At 37.1% G+C, this 16,676-nt stretch overlaps 1 protein-coding gene across 1 annotated transcript in view; it reads left to right on the top strand.

Moving 5' to 3' along the window:
* Positions 1-16,676, top strand: part of LRPPRC (leucine rich pentatricopeptide repeat containing) — a 177,873-nt gene that overhangs the window by 139,998 nt on the left and 21,199 nt on the right. Inside the window, exons 30-34 of the mRNA XM_061625407.1 lie at positions 1,508-1,634; positions 5,957-6,045; positions 11,650-11,854; positions 13,977-14,116; positions 14,687-14,802. Coding sequence (XP_061481391.1) covers positions 1,508-1,634; positions 5,957-6,045; positions 11,650-11,854; positions 13,977-14,116; positions 14,687-14,802 — 677 coding nt within the window. The remainder of the gene's footprint in view (positions 1-1,507; positions 1,635-5,956; positions 6,046-11,649; positions 11,855-13,976; positions 14,117-14,686; positions 14,803-16,676) is intronic.

The raw sequence follows: 16,676 nt of genomic DNA, 5'->3' as shown, positions 1-16,676 counted from the left end.
TTCAACAACTTAGGGGCTGCCACAGAGAATTCAGAACGTTGCATAATTTTAGATTCTTGACTTAAAAGTCTGGGATGGGGGCTGTCTTTGGCTGATGATGTGAATTATTTCATAGTGTGGTAAGTCAACCCTGTTGCATTTGGGAATTGATATAAATCAAATAATAAATGAATGAATGAGTAGGGCCCTGGACTTCTGTCTCAAAGTCCTGCCCTGATGGCACTACTGTTGACATTGCTGAGTGTACTATTAGCACCTAAGAGCACAGCTTTTAGTTTTAGCACCAAAAGTGCTGTAATCAAAAAACAAAATTGTTATAAACTGAAAACTGAACAGAAAGAGTTCAATACTTGCAGATTTATGTTTAAAATTATTGAATATTTTTGTCATTGCAAAGGGTGGGGAATACTGTATATTATTGAAACAGATGCATAATTTTGTGAATACTAGTGTTGTTTAAGCTTTAAACATACCATGGTTAAGGTATAGAAGATATAGTAGAACTTGCATCATGTATAATGTATTGTCAGCATGTGCATTGTACTCTTCAAAATGCTTATAATTTTTTTATTTTTGTTTTGTATATACATTTCCAAATTCGAGCTGAACTCCACTACAGACAGAAATAAATTATGCTGGATCTTACATATTATGGTGTATTTAAAATATTAAAAAATACTGCTTTGAGGTGAAATTAATAAGCACAGTGTTCCCCCTAGATGTATACAATTAATTTTTAAAGAGTATATTAGAGAACAGACTGCTGTTTCAACAGGATGTTTACAGCTGCATAATCTTGTTCAGAAAAGTAAATGACTGAAAAGTGTGGTTACCTTTTTTCCTTTTTTTTTTTTTTTTTGGTAACGTCTTTTCACTAACTGACAGTTATTGTGAATGTGTGAAATAAAACTGTTAATCAGTCAAATAAATGCAGTTTTAGTTTACTTGTTAAATATCAGTATATTTGTAAATTGTATGTTTTTATGTAAATCTTGTCGTAGCCAAATAATTTGATCTCCCAATACTGAAAACACTGCCAATATTTGCTGAAGGCTGCTATGATACAGTATCAAACATTGTAACTCCTTCCCACAGAGTTAGGGATTGCAGTAAAGTAAAATGAATTATGACTTTGAATCACAGTAGCAGCTTGTTAATGATTTTGAAAAGGGCAATTTTGAAGATGCCTGAGGATAACTTGTTAGTAGTTGGTGGCAGTAGGGTTTTTTTCCCCTTTTACTGTGAAGGCAAATTTAAGTTGCTAAAAGTTAGAAAGATTTTGTATTTTAAAGACACAATTACACAAAGAGGAGCATTCATTTCAACCCAGAAACAGACAGTTTCTTAAATATAGCTTTGGACTCTAAGGTATATGAAGAAAAGAGGAATAGATTTCAAATGCTGTCTTTTTCTTTCTTTTCCAGAAAGAAAAAGATGTAAATGCTCTTCTGTTGCACTCCAGTAAAAGCTGACACATCAATTGTTTTTTTTTTAATTCTCTTTGCAGAGGCATACAATATTTTACTAAAAGCACAAAAGAAGGATATTGTGCTTCAAGCCCATGGTTATTCCGATCTTATAAAAGCGTTGTTGAGCAAGGGTTTTCTTGAAAAAGCATTCGAAGTGAAAAACATGTAAGTTTTTTTAGTGTGCATATCTATCCCTGCATTTGTAACCTTGCATAAAAAATATTGCTTTCAGGTGAAATTACCATTTCCCCTCCCCCCAAAAAAGTCTTGCTTGAGAGTAGCATAATGCATTGGTCTTTCCAACATGTCATATGTCTTAAGTTATATATTAAAAAAAAAGATTGGCACTTTCAGGTCATTTTGTAGGTAATGATGCATCACAGCCCATCCACACGCTTTGTATACCTAACAATTTTAAAAATGCACACATTACCCAAGCACCATTCACCTTTTATGACTGGACATTCCTGGAACTCCCAAGACACAGAATGCTGCATGTGTGGCTTTTTATCAAATGCACTGACAGAATCATATGAGTAGGAAGTGTCGTTTAGAGAACTGGGCAGTTCTGCATTGTGCATGAAATATCACTCCTAGGCCATTTGTGCCAGGCAGTCACTATTCTACTGTATTAGACCTTGTAGGGATGCAATTGTAACAGAGTAAGAAATGGAAATATGCAATGTAACTGGCAATACAAAAAGATCCGGTCTTATAATTGTGTGTACATGTGAACTTTTTAATAGGTCTGTGAAACAGAGAATTTTGTTTCTGAATATGCAGATATGAGCACTGATACAAATAATTGTGCAGCACTCCACTACCACACCTTTGCAGGGATGTCTTTGGCGGTGTGTATATTGCACATGCAATATTTGGGTGCCATCTGATTTCCTTCTACTGGAAAAGTAGCCATCCTTCACAAGATCATTTTAGCACTTTGAAAAGTCCTTCCAGATCACTGCCTGATATAATGGCAGTGTGTGCAAATAAATGAAAAAGGACAGGAGCAGGCAGGTGATCTGAAGCCATTCTTTAATTATGATTCCATCTCATTTCCAGACTTTCACAGCATATTTTCTGTTTGCCTTCACTCTGATAAGCTTTTGAGCAAATCCCTACATGTTGATGTTGAGGCTTTTTTTTTTAATTGAAAAAACAGACTACCAGATTTACTTGATATAGGCAATGCTGAATCCCTAGGATGTTGCTGATGTTATCGTAATCAGTGAGAGCTAACAGTAGTGTTCAAAAGCTGAAGTCTATTTGGTAGAAAGAAAGGGAATCTGGTAGTCAATCCTATCTTAGACCACTGCGCTGTGTTAGGAGCAGATGGTACATTGTGAAGTAATGTATCAATATCTTCTCAGACTATTTTTAACTGAATGGATCAGGTTTCTTTTGAAATAAAGTCTCTGGAGTCTAGAAGCAAACTGTTTTTATACCCAGATGAGTTAAAAATTCCTATTCTCATAAATTCAGAGGATTCATGTTACCTGCGGTAGGCATGTGAGCCTGGTAAGAAGAAGTAGCTGTGAAATATAACTACTCGCAGTAATAATTACATAGCATGGGAGTATCCTTCACTTTGAATTCAGTGGTGATCTACTTAGCATAGTAGTTTCTCATTTAGGTCCATAACTCAGTAGCATTTCTGGACATAACTAGTTGTTAGGGCCAAGTTTCATCATCCCCAATATACTAGTTATTATAATGCAGTGGAGCATAGGCCTTAGAATGCAACTGCTGCAACACATATCCCAGTTCCCCAAATCCTTCTAGTCTTCCTTGAGGTGGAGTTATTGTGGGAATCTATTTGTATGTGCACAGGGATATATATGGGTATCCTCCACTGCACATGTAAGATTGAATGTGATATGAAGGATGTACTTTCACTGCTGTTTTAGGGATTAACAAAGTAAGGACTTAATTAAACTTACATTGAGATATTTAAAAGAAACCCAAAGTCTAAAAAGTTATATCTAAAAATCTCTAATTTAAAAATTTTACATTAAAATCCTAACTATAGGTGGCCGCATTTGTATGTAACCTATTCACACTAAACTGTGGTTTAGCATTATATGAACAAGCTTTGGGCTCATCATCTCCCTCCCCCTTCGCTACAAGGAGAAGATTGGAAACTTTCGCTTCCATTGTTAACTAACCACAATTAATGTTAAATCCAAACCCAGACAAAATTTGTTAGTCTTAAACTATGGTTTACTGTAAGAAGCCAACTTCAAATTGTGGCTTATGAAGTTGACTTGTTTCAATAATCCCTAGTTAAGAGTAACCACAGTTTAGGGTTTTGACGGAACACTAAAATAAATTGAAAATGGAAGACTTCCTCATAGCTGTGTTGGAGGAGGAAAGGGACAGAGCGCAAGCCAGAGGCTCATGCATGTAATATTAGCCGTTAGTATAGCATTACATCTGAACCAAGCTAGTGTATGGACACTAACCTAAAAATAAAGACTTGAAGAAGCATCAAACATTTTTTAACAAAAATGAGCAAAATGGCAGACTTACATAATTGAGAAGGCAAAATAAAGGAATGCTTACCTTTCTTTGCTTTGGCTTTATTCAGATATTTAAGACCTAAGTATGTAGAGTGTATCAAAACAAAGGATTTTCAGGATCACAGGCCTAGTTAGTTTACAAGTATAATTAGAGTTGTTCAACATTCATAGATCATACATCAAGCATTTACGAATCTACATGTATCTCTAGCAAAACTAGAAGGTTCTTAAAAATTCACATCTTTTCAACACATCAGTAGAGGTTAGAACTTTATTTGGGAATCAAACTGGTCAAGTAAATCAAAACAGTATACTGCCCAGTATCCATCAAGCATCAAAAGTAAAATAAATTCTATGGCAACAGGTAGTCTAGGTGAGAGACTAAATGTTTATATGTAGGGAAAGGAGAACTCCAAGTTGAAGTTATTTTGGAGTAGCTTTGCCTAATTTGTAATTGAGATGGAATAAGAAGTAACAGTTCATTTTTGTTTTAAGTACATGGGTAGGTTTTTCTTTTTTAAAAAATCCATAATATCTGATAGCAGAATTGAAAAGAATGAAAGCGTTTTAAGAAAAAATGAGTTTTCTGATGCTTTTTGGTGAGTCCAGAGGCCTACTTTTGGAATCCTAATAAATTTTAGGTATGGTTCTAAAATAGAAAGGTTGTAGTATTGGAATTAGGAATTAGTTCTGTAATAATGGCTAACATCTATTTAATCACACTAAATATTGGAAGACTGGAGAAAGTCAATCCTTGGTTACATGTAATTGACAGTCTCGTGCATGAATTGTTGATTTAAGGTCTTTGACAGATGGGACAGAGAAAGAGAAAAAAAGCAGAATTGAGCAGCGGGTGCTTAGGGAGAGATTAAGGGGATTGGTTGCGAGAGTAAGGAAATTCTGAGTCCACTGACTGCACTTGAAGGCCCCAGAGGCTGAAAGTGACTGTGAGAGGATAGTCATTGTGAACTGAATGAAGGATTTTCTTGGGATTGAGGAGAATAATTTAGCCATGAACTTGCTTACCTCCCAATCCGCTGAGCTCATAAATTCAAGTAGGTAGGCTGCTCAGTTGTTTGCCGCAAGATGATCACTGCAGTTTATCCTGATTGTTGATAAGGCAAATAGGAGTCTTACACACATTCTGTCCAGCAGAGATGTTCTGACCTAGAAAATGAACCTTATAAGGTTATCCTGAGAGAGTAAAATTTTGCTAGGTATGTTGAGGGCATTTCCAGGCATGCATGCAAAAATAGAAAAGGATTTTCAGGTTAGTCACTCAGTGTATGTTTCCTGAAAGGCTTTAACCAATATTATTGAAGCCCAAGTCTTCCCCCCCCCCCACCCGTATTATAAAGGATACAGAACTGATGAATGATGAAATTTAGTTTAAGGCAGGAAAAGCAATACATTGAGGCTTTTTTATTTAAAAAGATCTGTATGCATCTAGATGACAGAAATTTGAAAATTAAATCAACCAAATGATATGGTGTTGGTTCATAATATCCTTTTAGTTTATATTTAAAATATACAGTGCTGAAAATAAATGTTTCATTTTTTTATTGCAGAAAGAATAGTTTTACATTTTATAATTATGGTGACTGTTTTAAAAAGAAGGGGGGGGAAGTATCCCGCTTAGGATACAGCAGAACAATGCCGGGCATGCAGTTATTTTCGTCATCTAATATGTCAGCATTCAAGAATCTGAACCGATTGTTTAAAAAAAATCTTGTACTTTGTTTCTTTTGTTGCTCATTTCCAACTTTGTCATCTGTCAGAATGCACAAAAAAATTATCCTTCTATAACCATTGACAGGATAACACAAAAGCTGTCTCCAGGTCGATATTTTGCAGCAATATTTTTAACATACGAACAGTAGTTTTTATAATTTCACCTTGGTGCTCAACCATTTATTATCGTATCAGAAGCATGTCAGTAATTCCTTTCTAAATGTCTGCTTCTTTTAGTGCTGAGACCCACATCAAGGGCTTCGTGCTGAACGATGCTGCCAGCAGCCTCCTCATCATAACGCAAGTTAGGCGGGATTATTTGAAAGGTATGTCACAATGCTTGACCTTTACGTCACATTAATGCCTCTGCAGATTTTTCTTGTAACGCCCTTCGAATACTTGGATAAAGGAGTCCATTTAGCAAATTACCTGCTTATCAAGCGCCTTTTGTGGTAGCTGAGAGACGTAAATTACTGTACATGCATTTATAATACAGCTTGAATATGAATGTACTTGTCATTTGACCACTTAGTCCAGTTTCCGTTCCATTTAACACAAGATGGGTTTTCTTAAGATGAATCACAGCTCTTCAGACATGCAAAATTTGTGCTCCAGAACGAGAGAAAGTACAGGCTTTCAAGTGCGTTAAAATTCACAGCACAAGTAATTTTGCTTTGGAAATTAACATACTTTAGAGCATCTGAAACAATTCCCAGCAGTTTCTTCCTGCACATTGTGTTGGTAGTGCAAGATATCAAGTGAGTTAAATTGAGTGTTAAATGTGTATGGTTGTGCACTAAATGATTATAATATTGATTTAAAAAAACCTTAATCTAATACTTTTTAATAGTTTGCAGTACCAACAGTAAAAAAACACATTGTGCTTTTGTGCTCCTTTTAAGCTTACAATGCACGGCAACACCGGTATTGGCCGAGCAAAATAAATGTCTGAAAATGCAATGGTGGACAATTTTGTTGTTGCAACCATCTCTTCAACACATGTTATTTGTCTTCAGCTTTGAGGTTCTGCAAAGAATTGAAAATGCTGGTTTTAACAGAACAAAGCTAAGCTACTGGTCCATAATCAGAAGCCTGAATCCTATGCAAATTTAGTCACTTTACACTGGATTTTACATAACAAGATTTGGAACTGTTTGGAATAACTGCTGCTGGATTTCATTACTTAGATACTTATGTGGATTTTTATTGAAAGTATAAAATTCCATTTTAATAAAATGACATAGTTTTGGTCATAGGGGCTATTGTGCAGACATTCAGCTTCTTTACTTGTCAATGAGTGTGTTACAGTGTACATCGTGGTATGTTCTCTATATAAAACACTTTGAATTGTATCAAAGCTCTGTTTTTAACTTGCTCAGATTGCTTTCTGTTGTTCTCCCTTCTAAATTTTACTTAGCTTTAGGGGCCTGGGGTGGTGAATCAAGGTCATATTGGGAGCCTCTGCTAAAGAAATTTGGTAAACTTAAACACTGTCCTTTTATGACTCAATTCCAATAATTAAAATCTTGAGGGAACCCAACCAAGTAAGCTGGAGATACAGCATTTTCACATGCCACTAAACAGTCATATTTGTTTGCAAATTCCCTTTTGTTTCATACTTCTCTCTCTGCCCGACATCTCCTTTTGGATAACTGATCACATCATCTGACTTCATTCTTCATTCTCTTATTGCTGACAGCACTCATCATTTTTCACTCACCCAGATGTTGTGTCCTTAGATTGTATTTAATGTCCACTAGAGTCAGTAAAAGCTTAGAACAGCAGCATAATTTTTGCCATGTATTATTTTTTTTACTTTCAAGAGTTCTTTTTGAAAATAAGATGCCCCTTATTCTAAAGGGGTTCCATTGTGAGGTCTGGCTGCTGCCCATTCTCTGAAGCAACCACCAAGACCTCACATTGCCATATAAGGTGCTCTCAACACAGAGCAGCTTCAGAAGTGGGTGTCAGGAACAGCTCCTCAGCTTCCCACTCCCTTAGAATGCCTTTCACCTGACGTCTCAAAGATTTCTGCTTTCTTAGGCTCCATCCATAGCAGCTGTCACTATAAAGGACACTGCAACTCCTGCACTGAGCTTTCAACTTGCTTGCTAACTCATCTTGTTTTCTGTCCAGCCTCTCTCCTGAATTGTATGATGGGCAAACTTGATTTTAAAACATGTTGTGGTTTGCAAGAGCAGTTTTATGACCTAAAATCCTAATTAGTGAAGCAGCAGATTGAATCTCTTATCCATCCAGTCAGGTAATAGTTCCCAAAGTGCCCCTTGTCATGTCTGGATTAGAGATGTGAAGGTCCAGGAAAAAAACAAACCAACAGGAAAAATTGAAGGAAGGGCTCCCCCCCCCAATTTTTCAGAATAGCAAAACAAAAAATTCTTTGGGGAAAAAGGATTTTTTCTGGGTTTTTTCCCCTCGGGGCTTCACAGCTCTAGTCTAGATAGGCCTCATGAGAGGCATAGTCCCATTCAAGTTTATCACTTGAAATGGCAAGCTGATGATGTCCTTGTTTGTGAATAAATATACTTTCAGATGGGTACGCTAGTTTAATTGTTAAAATGATAAAGTGCATATCCATATGTAAGTTTACTTGAACATAGGTGTCCCACTTTCAACCTGAAGTGGAAAATTGGAACACCTGCTTTGCTTTGTGCAAATGCACAAAGAACAAATGAGTGACAAAACAGATGAGGGGCAAATTGAAATGAAATGGACACCAACAGTGTGGTGGGCATATAAGCATACCCTTAGTTTGTTTATACCCTTCCTAATGTCAAAATAGACTTCTAAGTGGTTTACAAGTACAAAAAGCAGTGCTACGAGCATTAAAATATAAATATCCATAGTTAAAATACACAAACAATTCCATTAAACAGGAGACTCTGGGCAAGAGAGAAAGGGAATGCCTGCATAAGCAGGTGTGTCTTCAAAAGCTGTCAGAATGCTAAAACAGAAGGGGGAGCCCTTATTTCATCAGGGAAAGCATACCATAATGCTGGGGTTACCAGGGGAAAAGGCCACCCACATCAACTCAAGCGAATAACCATTAGGCCATGGCAAATCTAACTGGGTTCCATTTATTTTGTCTTTTGCCAAACTGGAATCGAAATGGTCAGAAAATAGATTATGTAGTTGGCTTCTTCAAGTAGTTTAGAACAGGTTGTAATTTTTAGAGACCACAAGAGATTTCTTTAAACTACCTTATTTTAAAAAGGGTAAAGGACCTCAACTAATGTCATATTTTATCTATTATATGTTTTTCTTCTGGGCTTCATTTGGATGATGGCTTATGAAATAAAAACTCTTATGTTTACTGTCATCAGAGCCTTAAAAATGAAAAAGTAATACATAACTACAGTAGCTGAAAAGTTGCATACATGGACTTGGTAATCCATAAGTACAAACTAGGGATTTTAAATATAAGTGCTCATTTTCAACAAGGAAGTATTCATATGAGAATATCTAAAAGCATTCTCATCTCCATATATGTGTTCTTACAATATCCTGCAGTTCATCCACGTTAATTCATATTTCTTTACTACCCATTTTTATACATTTGTCAACTTCAGTTGCATGAAGTGTCATGGTGGATCCCTCTAGTGTTTTACAAATTATACAGTTTTATGCATGCTGGCTTTCAGCCAGGTCTTAGTTAAGTTGGGGAGGCGGGAGAGTGGGGATGGGACGCTGGAAGCTTGGTTTTAATTTTCAATGATTTAGGAGCAGCTTGTAAATCCAGATTTGAGGAATGTCACCATGGATGCTCATAGCTTTAAAACTATCAGTACGCAAGCTAAGATTCTAAGGGAATAGATTTTTATTAAGGATTTCTTCCACTAGATATACTGGGGAAAAAAGCAGGCAGTAGGACCCAAAAGGCTATTGCCATTTCACGTTACTGAGCTACAAAAACACATTAATGGGAGTCCTGTTCATTGAGCATTTTGAATGTCACCTGTGAGCTTGCATGACCACCACATATTATCTCTAGCCCCCAACACTGAAATGAATTGTCTTTCACCTTTTCCTTGCACGCCTGTACAGATTGTATGACTGTACAGAGCCCCAACAAATTACAAGCAACATTACAAGCAACATGGGAAAATGTTGCAAAAAATGTGTGACATGCAAGCAAGATTGATTATTACCTGTAAATATAAAATTTTTCTGAGATATTATTACAAGGAAAGGGATGAGCATGAAAACAAACCATGGCATCCACAGTGACAATTAAAATAACCCAGGGTAATGCAGTGATCCAGGTGGAGATGTGCCCTAGATTCCCCCTATGAAATTATTCTTGGCAAGAAAAGGGTTTTGCAGGACTTCAGCCTTCACACCAGGGATGGTATTTTCTTGAGCCAAGGGTCACATTAACTCAGTAGAAAGCTGTTTGGCTCCACATTCTAGTAGTGGATGAGACCTGACCCAAAATTGAGTGGCACCAGACCCACACACAATGGCACACCTGTAACCACACACACAGGCTCACATACATAAGCACACATGCATGCATATACACACACTCTTACACATTTCTTTCTCATGGAAAGAGGTATATATTTAATTAGTAACCAGATCAGGTTTCACTTTCCATTTTCTCTGTAGACATTTTTTTCAAAGTAGTGTTTTGTTTTTTTTTACAAAAAAAGGTCCTTTAGTACCCTTCATCTGTTGTCTTCTGTAATCCCATCAGAAAAGTGCAAATAATGTCAGTGCACAGCTGAATAGCAAACCCTGCCTTACAACTATTCAAAGCCTTAAACTTCAAAATGCAATTGCATTCCAAAAAATGCATGCATGCAATTGCAAAATGCTTGGACACTTTTTGCATATTTGCAAGGAATGTAAGTCTACCTCTCTGCTGAGAAATGTTCTCCCCTCTTCTTGTAGCACATCTTCATGCAGAGGAAATAGCCACAACTTCATTCTTTGAAAAACATCAAAGCTCTTTTCCCTCTCAGCTGCTTCTGCTGAACAGCTGATGGGTGGGAGAGGACCCAGAGTATCAGGTGAAATATAGCCCATGGGCTAGAAGTTTCTCACCCCTGCTTTATACCATGGCTATCTCCTAGATTTAAAATGGTGTTGCTGCATGAGATGCATGCCTTTACCGTTGCAACCTAGCCAGTTGTGCTGACAAAGAGCCCAGGTGTGCCAAACCCCAAAATGAGATTGTTTTGATAACAATCTTAAAGATATACATTGATTTTGATTTTTCAAGTTACCACTCTGAGAACTGAGGCTATGACTCAAAAACACATGAACTTTAGGTGAAATCCAATGTTAGTCATACTCATAGTGGGCCCGTTGATTTTCAGTGGGTATGAATTAGTTGAATATCAGCAGTATGTGTCTGCCATGACAAAAGTACTACAAATATGGTTGTTTTGTTAAGGTGTCACACCAAAAAAACCTTACTGAGTTCAAGGGAGAGAAGGGAGATTATTTGCTTTTTCCCCCTATTGTTAATTAAATATATGCATATGCAGTATAATATGTCCAGGTCAAAGTTTCTCTCCTTTTTATAAGCTCAGAAGATGCTACTATATCATCATATGATCCAAAATAGTTCAGGTGTTGTCTCATCCTTGCTTTCATTAATTTGAAAGTAAATGGAACAGAAAAGAAAGTGATTAAACAGGATAAATTAAATGAATATCCAGTCTATCAATTCATATATTATAACATATTATAATTTCCAGAAGAAAAAAGGAAGAAATAGAAGTATACAAATATAAAAAGGGTGGGGGGAAGGAAGGGAAGAGAAGAGAAAAGCAAAGCAAAATTTAATAAAATACATGGACTTAAATCACAATAAATAACTTAACTACAATTTCCAGATATTCTCAACCAAGTTTCTATTCTGAATGAAGACTTTCCTTTTTTACTTTTCCATGTCTCCTGAATAGATGCAATGTCTACTTTCAAGATGCTCCTTGAACGTGATCAGGTGCCCCTTCCAGTGGCAGTTACTCAGCTTGTTCAGGCTTTTGCTGAGAGGGGAGATCTGGAGAACATATCCACAGTTGAGAAGATGATGGCAACACTCAGCAGCTCTATTCAATTGCCACATAAGCTTTTCATCATTAACACAGTGTTGGCTCACATCAAGAAGTAAGCAACTCTGTAGTGAATATAGCTTCTATTGTATGAGCAGGGAAAAGGGGGCAATATGGTGACCTCAGTTGCCGTGCATATCAATAACCTTTTCCTTCATAATAGTTAAATGGATGCTAGCATTGGCTGCCGTTGAGATTTCTTATGCTGGAAACAATGGAGTCTGGATTCCATTTAATGAAATGCAGAAGCTGGGAGGCTATTACTGGATAAGTGAACTTTGAGTAGACTAATGATGTCAAACATATGCACTTATCAAATTCTGCCTACCTAAGCAGAGCCTTAAGCTGATGTCTTTATTCTCTTCTTACTGTTCTAGTTCACAGCATGATGCACACCTCCACAGGTGTTTACTTTGCATAAGCTTTAAATGTGTTTAAAATTTTCTTTGCACCCCTATAATTGAGCAGAATGCTTGTGTGATTTTTCAGAGTTACAAAGGGCTGCATTGGACATGCAGAATCTTACTGACTTCAAAAGAAACACAAGTGCTTAACTTTCTAATGAAACCTCCTTAAATAACCTTTTGAAGCCTCCTTTTTACAGAATATGCATATGATGTTGAAACATAAAAAGTACGTTCCAGTTTTGAGGTTTCCACTTCCTTTAATGGTCCATAAGCATCAGCAGTACTGTTTTTCTGTGTGCTTCTTCCTTGATGAAATAGTCCAGTGGTATTTTGTTTGCTTTTCATTTTGCTCTGTATGGGCTGATATTTCCATATGAAATGGCTGGCCTCTTTCTTCTCCACAGATGTACTGAATACAATTTAATGTGCCACACAAAATATTCTCTTTTATCAATGTTTTCTCTTGAGATCCTGCCCTGTTTTTAGTTTTGATTTGTACCAATCTGTATAAGATAGGCTTAATTGTTTTTTCTCTCATTCTCAAATCTCTATAGAGTTATATTAGGTTGTGGGCATCCATGCCTGAGGCACAGGGGCCCAGTGAGAATACCCATGCCAAAGAGCTACAAGATAATTTAAAATAGAGTGTAAAAGGTAGATAGAATTAAGAGCCATCTGAGTAGGCTAGTTTCCAAATCCAGGCAATCTGTTTTCAGACACTGATCAGCAGCCATGCCAAAGAGAGCTCAATTCTTCAAGCCTTTACTGTCCAATAGTCCTATGTTCAAACCTCATTAAAAGTAATTTGGACTCTTTGTGTCTTATTAGGGAGATGTTTGCAAGATCAGTATCTCTCTTAAACACAGGTTTCTCTCATCAGCTTTCCATGAGAAAGGAAGTACAAGAGAACTACCACATAGAAGAACAAAATAATATAGTAGGAACACTTTTGCCTCTGTTGTCAGCATAGTTAACTGCTTGTTCAGATTCCATTTTTATGAACAGATTCAGCCCTGTTTCTTGCTAACTCCTGGGGGGGAAATCCTACTCTGTTTGACACTCAGGTACCTCTTTGGATTGAAAATTGGCTCTGAACTCATTACAAAACTGTAGCAGCTGTCAGTACCTTAAGCGCTGATACTCAAAATACATTGCTGTGAAAAGTGCCTTGCAAGTAGGCTTCAGAGAATTTAGAACTTTTTATCAAAGGCACAACAAACTGTCTTGATTTCTTGCTATCTCATGCTGCATTATGCTTCAAAGAAAATGTGTGTAGACAAAGCTGCTAAACATACCACATTTGATATTGCTTTGTTTGCATCCAAAAAGACAGCTATGAACAATTCAGGAAAATATTTAATTTAATATTATTAAAAATACTAGTTGGTTTCTTTGGCATTAATTATTCAGATGTTATCCCTGGATGTTTTGTTTTTGCCCTTTTATTATTTTAACAGTAACTAACCAGCAGTCAGTTCTGTTAAGAAAAGGCAACGTTTATGGGAGAGTTATTCAGCCATAGCACAGGTCAGAGTTCACTCCTGAAAGAAAGAGTTAGTGCCGACTTTATGCACTCAGCCATAAACTTGTTTCACTTTGTGTTGTGACAATATCTGCATGAATGGAGTCATAGGTACTTTGAACATTGCTACTCTGTGCAATATTAATGTAGTAATAAAATAAAACATTCATGCACCTGCTTTTTTGGTTTAGGAGCTCCTGTGTTACAAGCTAAACCAGTGCAACATTTTTCTCTCCTTTCTCCTCCAGTAATAACCTTGATGTTGCTATGGAATACATTGAGTCCATGTTTACCTCTGGCGAGCTGCATTCTGATTCCCGAGGCACAAGCATCTCATTTCTGTTTAGGAAGTTGATCGCTGACAAAATGGAACCAGGTTTGGAAAGATGTAAGTTAACCTCACAAATAAGTTCACAGGAATCACTAGCCCACAAATACTAGACTGTCTGCCACACATTCCTGTGTTACTTAGGAGGTATTGCCTTAAGGTTGTATCCAGTTGGTGTCCCACTCCTGGCAGTAAGCCCTTTGATCCATCAGTGGAAAAGGTAATGTTCCTTCCTTCGTGCAGTTTCCTGCAACTGTTCTGAAAGGTCCACCAAGCCTCTGAGGCAGGTAGCAGAAAGAGGAGGAATCACCAAAAATAGCCTCCCTTCCCATTTTGCTGCCATTAGGTAAAGAGCCTTCTGTCAGTACAGGGATGTAACTCTTAAAAGTTAAAAAGAGCATAGGTTTCTGTAAACTTCCCTGCTTGGACAGTTCTTACCACAGATGGCATAACAAATGGCAATTTCCAAGCCTTTAAAGTGAGCCAATTGGCAGTATATGTTTCTTCCCTGCTTTTTCAGGAGCTTCACTAAATAGTTTTCAATTTTACTTAACAAACAAGCTGTAGCAGTATATTTTGCTAAAGCCAGCAATTACTTATATATCTGTCCATTTCTTTTAATTTTTGCAGTGAGTGCCTTGGCAGAACGATTGGCCAATCATTTTGGAATTTATCGGCCTGTCACAGACCTTTTTCTTGAATACATAAATGCAGGAAGAGCAGACGATGCCAGGCTTCTTCTAGAGGTAATAATATATCAGGAGGAGGGTTAGTCAAAAGAAAATAAATAAATAAATGTAAAGGCGTCATGTACAGGATGTGCTGAAGCTAGTGCTCTTGGTCTGTTAAGACCAAATGTCTCTTTATTTTATTTTGGAGTGGATGGGAAGGAATAATTTTATTTTAGTCTAATGCAAAGTGCCTTGAAACAGTAGAATGAGGACTTGGGGGGGCAATCTGTAGCAAGGGCTTGTACTGAACAATGTGTCAGTTTTATTGGCACTCTTGCAGTGCAACATTCTCGTTCCTCTCTCCCAAACATGCTCTGTAATGGTACACTTGCTCTGGTACCAGTGCCTACCCTTCTGTTCTGCCTCCTGGAGGAAGCAGCTCTCAATTGTGCTCCAGAGGAGTGGAGAGAGGGGACAGCCAAATGCAAAAGAAGCCAAAGTTGCATTTTTTGTGCGATGGATTTTAATTTCAGTAAATCACTTTGGGAACCAAGTTTTGACGGAAAAGCAGGGCATGAATAATAGTAATAAAAAGGTAAACATATTCTATATCTACTGACAGTAGAGATGCTTTCAAATCAATAGTGGGCATTTATTTTTATTTTATTTGTTTCTAGCATCGTCTTTTGAATAGGCACTTTGTCAGAAGCTGTGTTTGCTTTCTGTTAATGTTGTGTGTCACTGGCATGTTAACCGTCGAATGCAGGTCTCCAGTGGTCTGTGGTCTGGCTGTCTCTTTCTTTAAAAAATTGGCAATCTTCAGGGAATCAGACAACACTGTTCGTACCACTTTAACAGTGCTAAATATAAAGCTGAGAAATATGCAGAATGAACCTTGGGTGATAAGAACTGCCATTGGCAGTGTACACAAACAGGCTCTAACGGGGAGTCTTTCCCAGCAGGTGGCAGTCAAACAATCACAATGATCCTGCAGATTGCTGCTTTTGTGTAGACTCCCTGTGTCAAATTGAGGCCTGTTACCAATTTCTGATAGTAAATACTGCTACATTCACTTATGTTCTTACTTAGCGCTAAGTACTTTAAAGGGTAAATGGAAAGAAAAACCCTCTCTTTAGTCATCAGACGGTTTTGTGGCATCAGGGGTGTGTGTGTGTGAAATTTGATCCTTGCCTCCTGCTTATATAATTAAGCAAACCATATATTCAGTGCTTGGGTCGTCTTCTGGCAATCTAAGAGATGCATTCATTTTTAATGGGCACTGTAATCTCATGATAATCTCTGGTTTACTTAGCTTACTGGTGATGCTTTTAATAACTTTTTTACTTTATTCCTGTGAATAATTTTGGTTTTAAATAAGGGAAATCAGTGAACTGCTTTGAAGTGTTTCTAAAAATAATACTTCCTTTTCTAGTAATATATAAAATACATAAAATGTCATGGGATACATTCCTGTCGTCTGTAGGTTTGAAATTAGTAGTTACAAAACAACATAAGGTATTTTTTCCTTGCATTTAATGTAAAGAGATATTGTTAGATTCCAGATGGAAAGGAAAAGTTTGAAATTATTTCTGCATGTGCTGAAATACGCTACCCTATTGACACTACAGTCCTGTATATTTCTTAGATGTACATAACTTCCATTAGTTTTAAAGTGATCCCTGTACACATAACTTTGTGCATAAAATTACAGTAATGGATTAGAAAAGAAAAATGTTTAATGATAGGAACTACTAGACTGCCAAAAGGGATCACTTCCACAGAATATGCCCAAGCAACATTCATGGTTTAACACTAAGGTTTTCAAGGTACTCCCACCCCCACCACCAGTCCTTTTAAGAGTAGAAAACGGGTTGCAAGTTGTGGGCAACTGGATCAAGACAGAGTGCTGCATCCAGGAGTGGCCAACCCTACACGGGCCAGTTTGATAT

This window comes from Rhineura floridana, chromosome 4 (genome assembly GCF_030035675.1).
Source record: "Rhineura floridana isolate rRhiFlo1 chromosome 4, rRhiFlo1.hap2, whole genome shotgun sequence".
NCBI classification, from domain to species: domain Eukaryota; kingdom Metazoa; phylum Chordata; class Lepidosauria; order Squamata; family Rhineuridae; genus Rhineura; species Rhineura floridana.
Note: the sequence above shows the minus strand (reverse complement) of the source record. Positions and strands in the feature narration are given on the sequence as shown.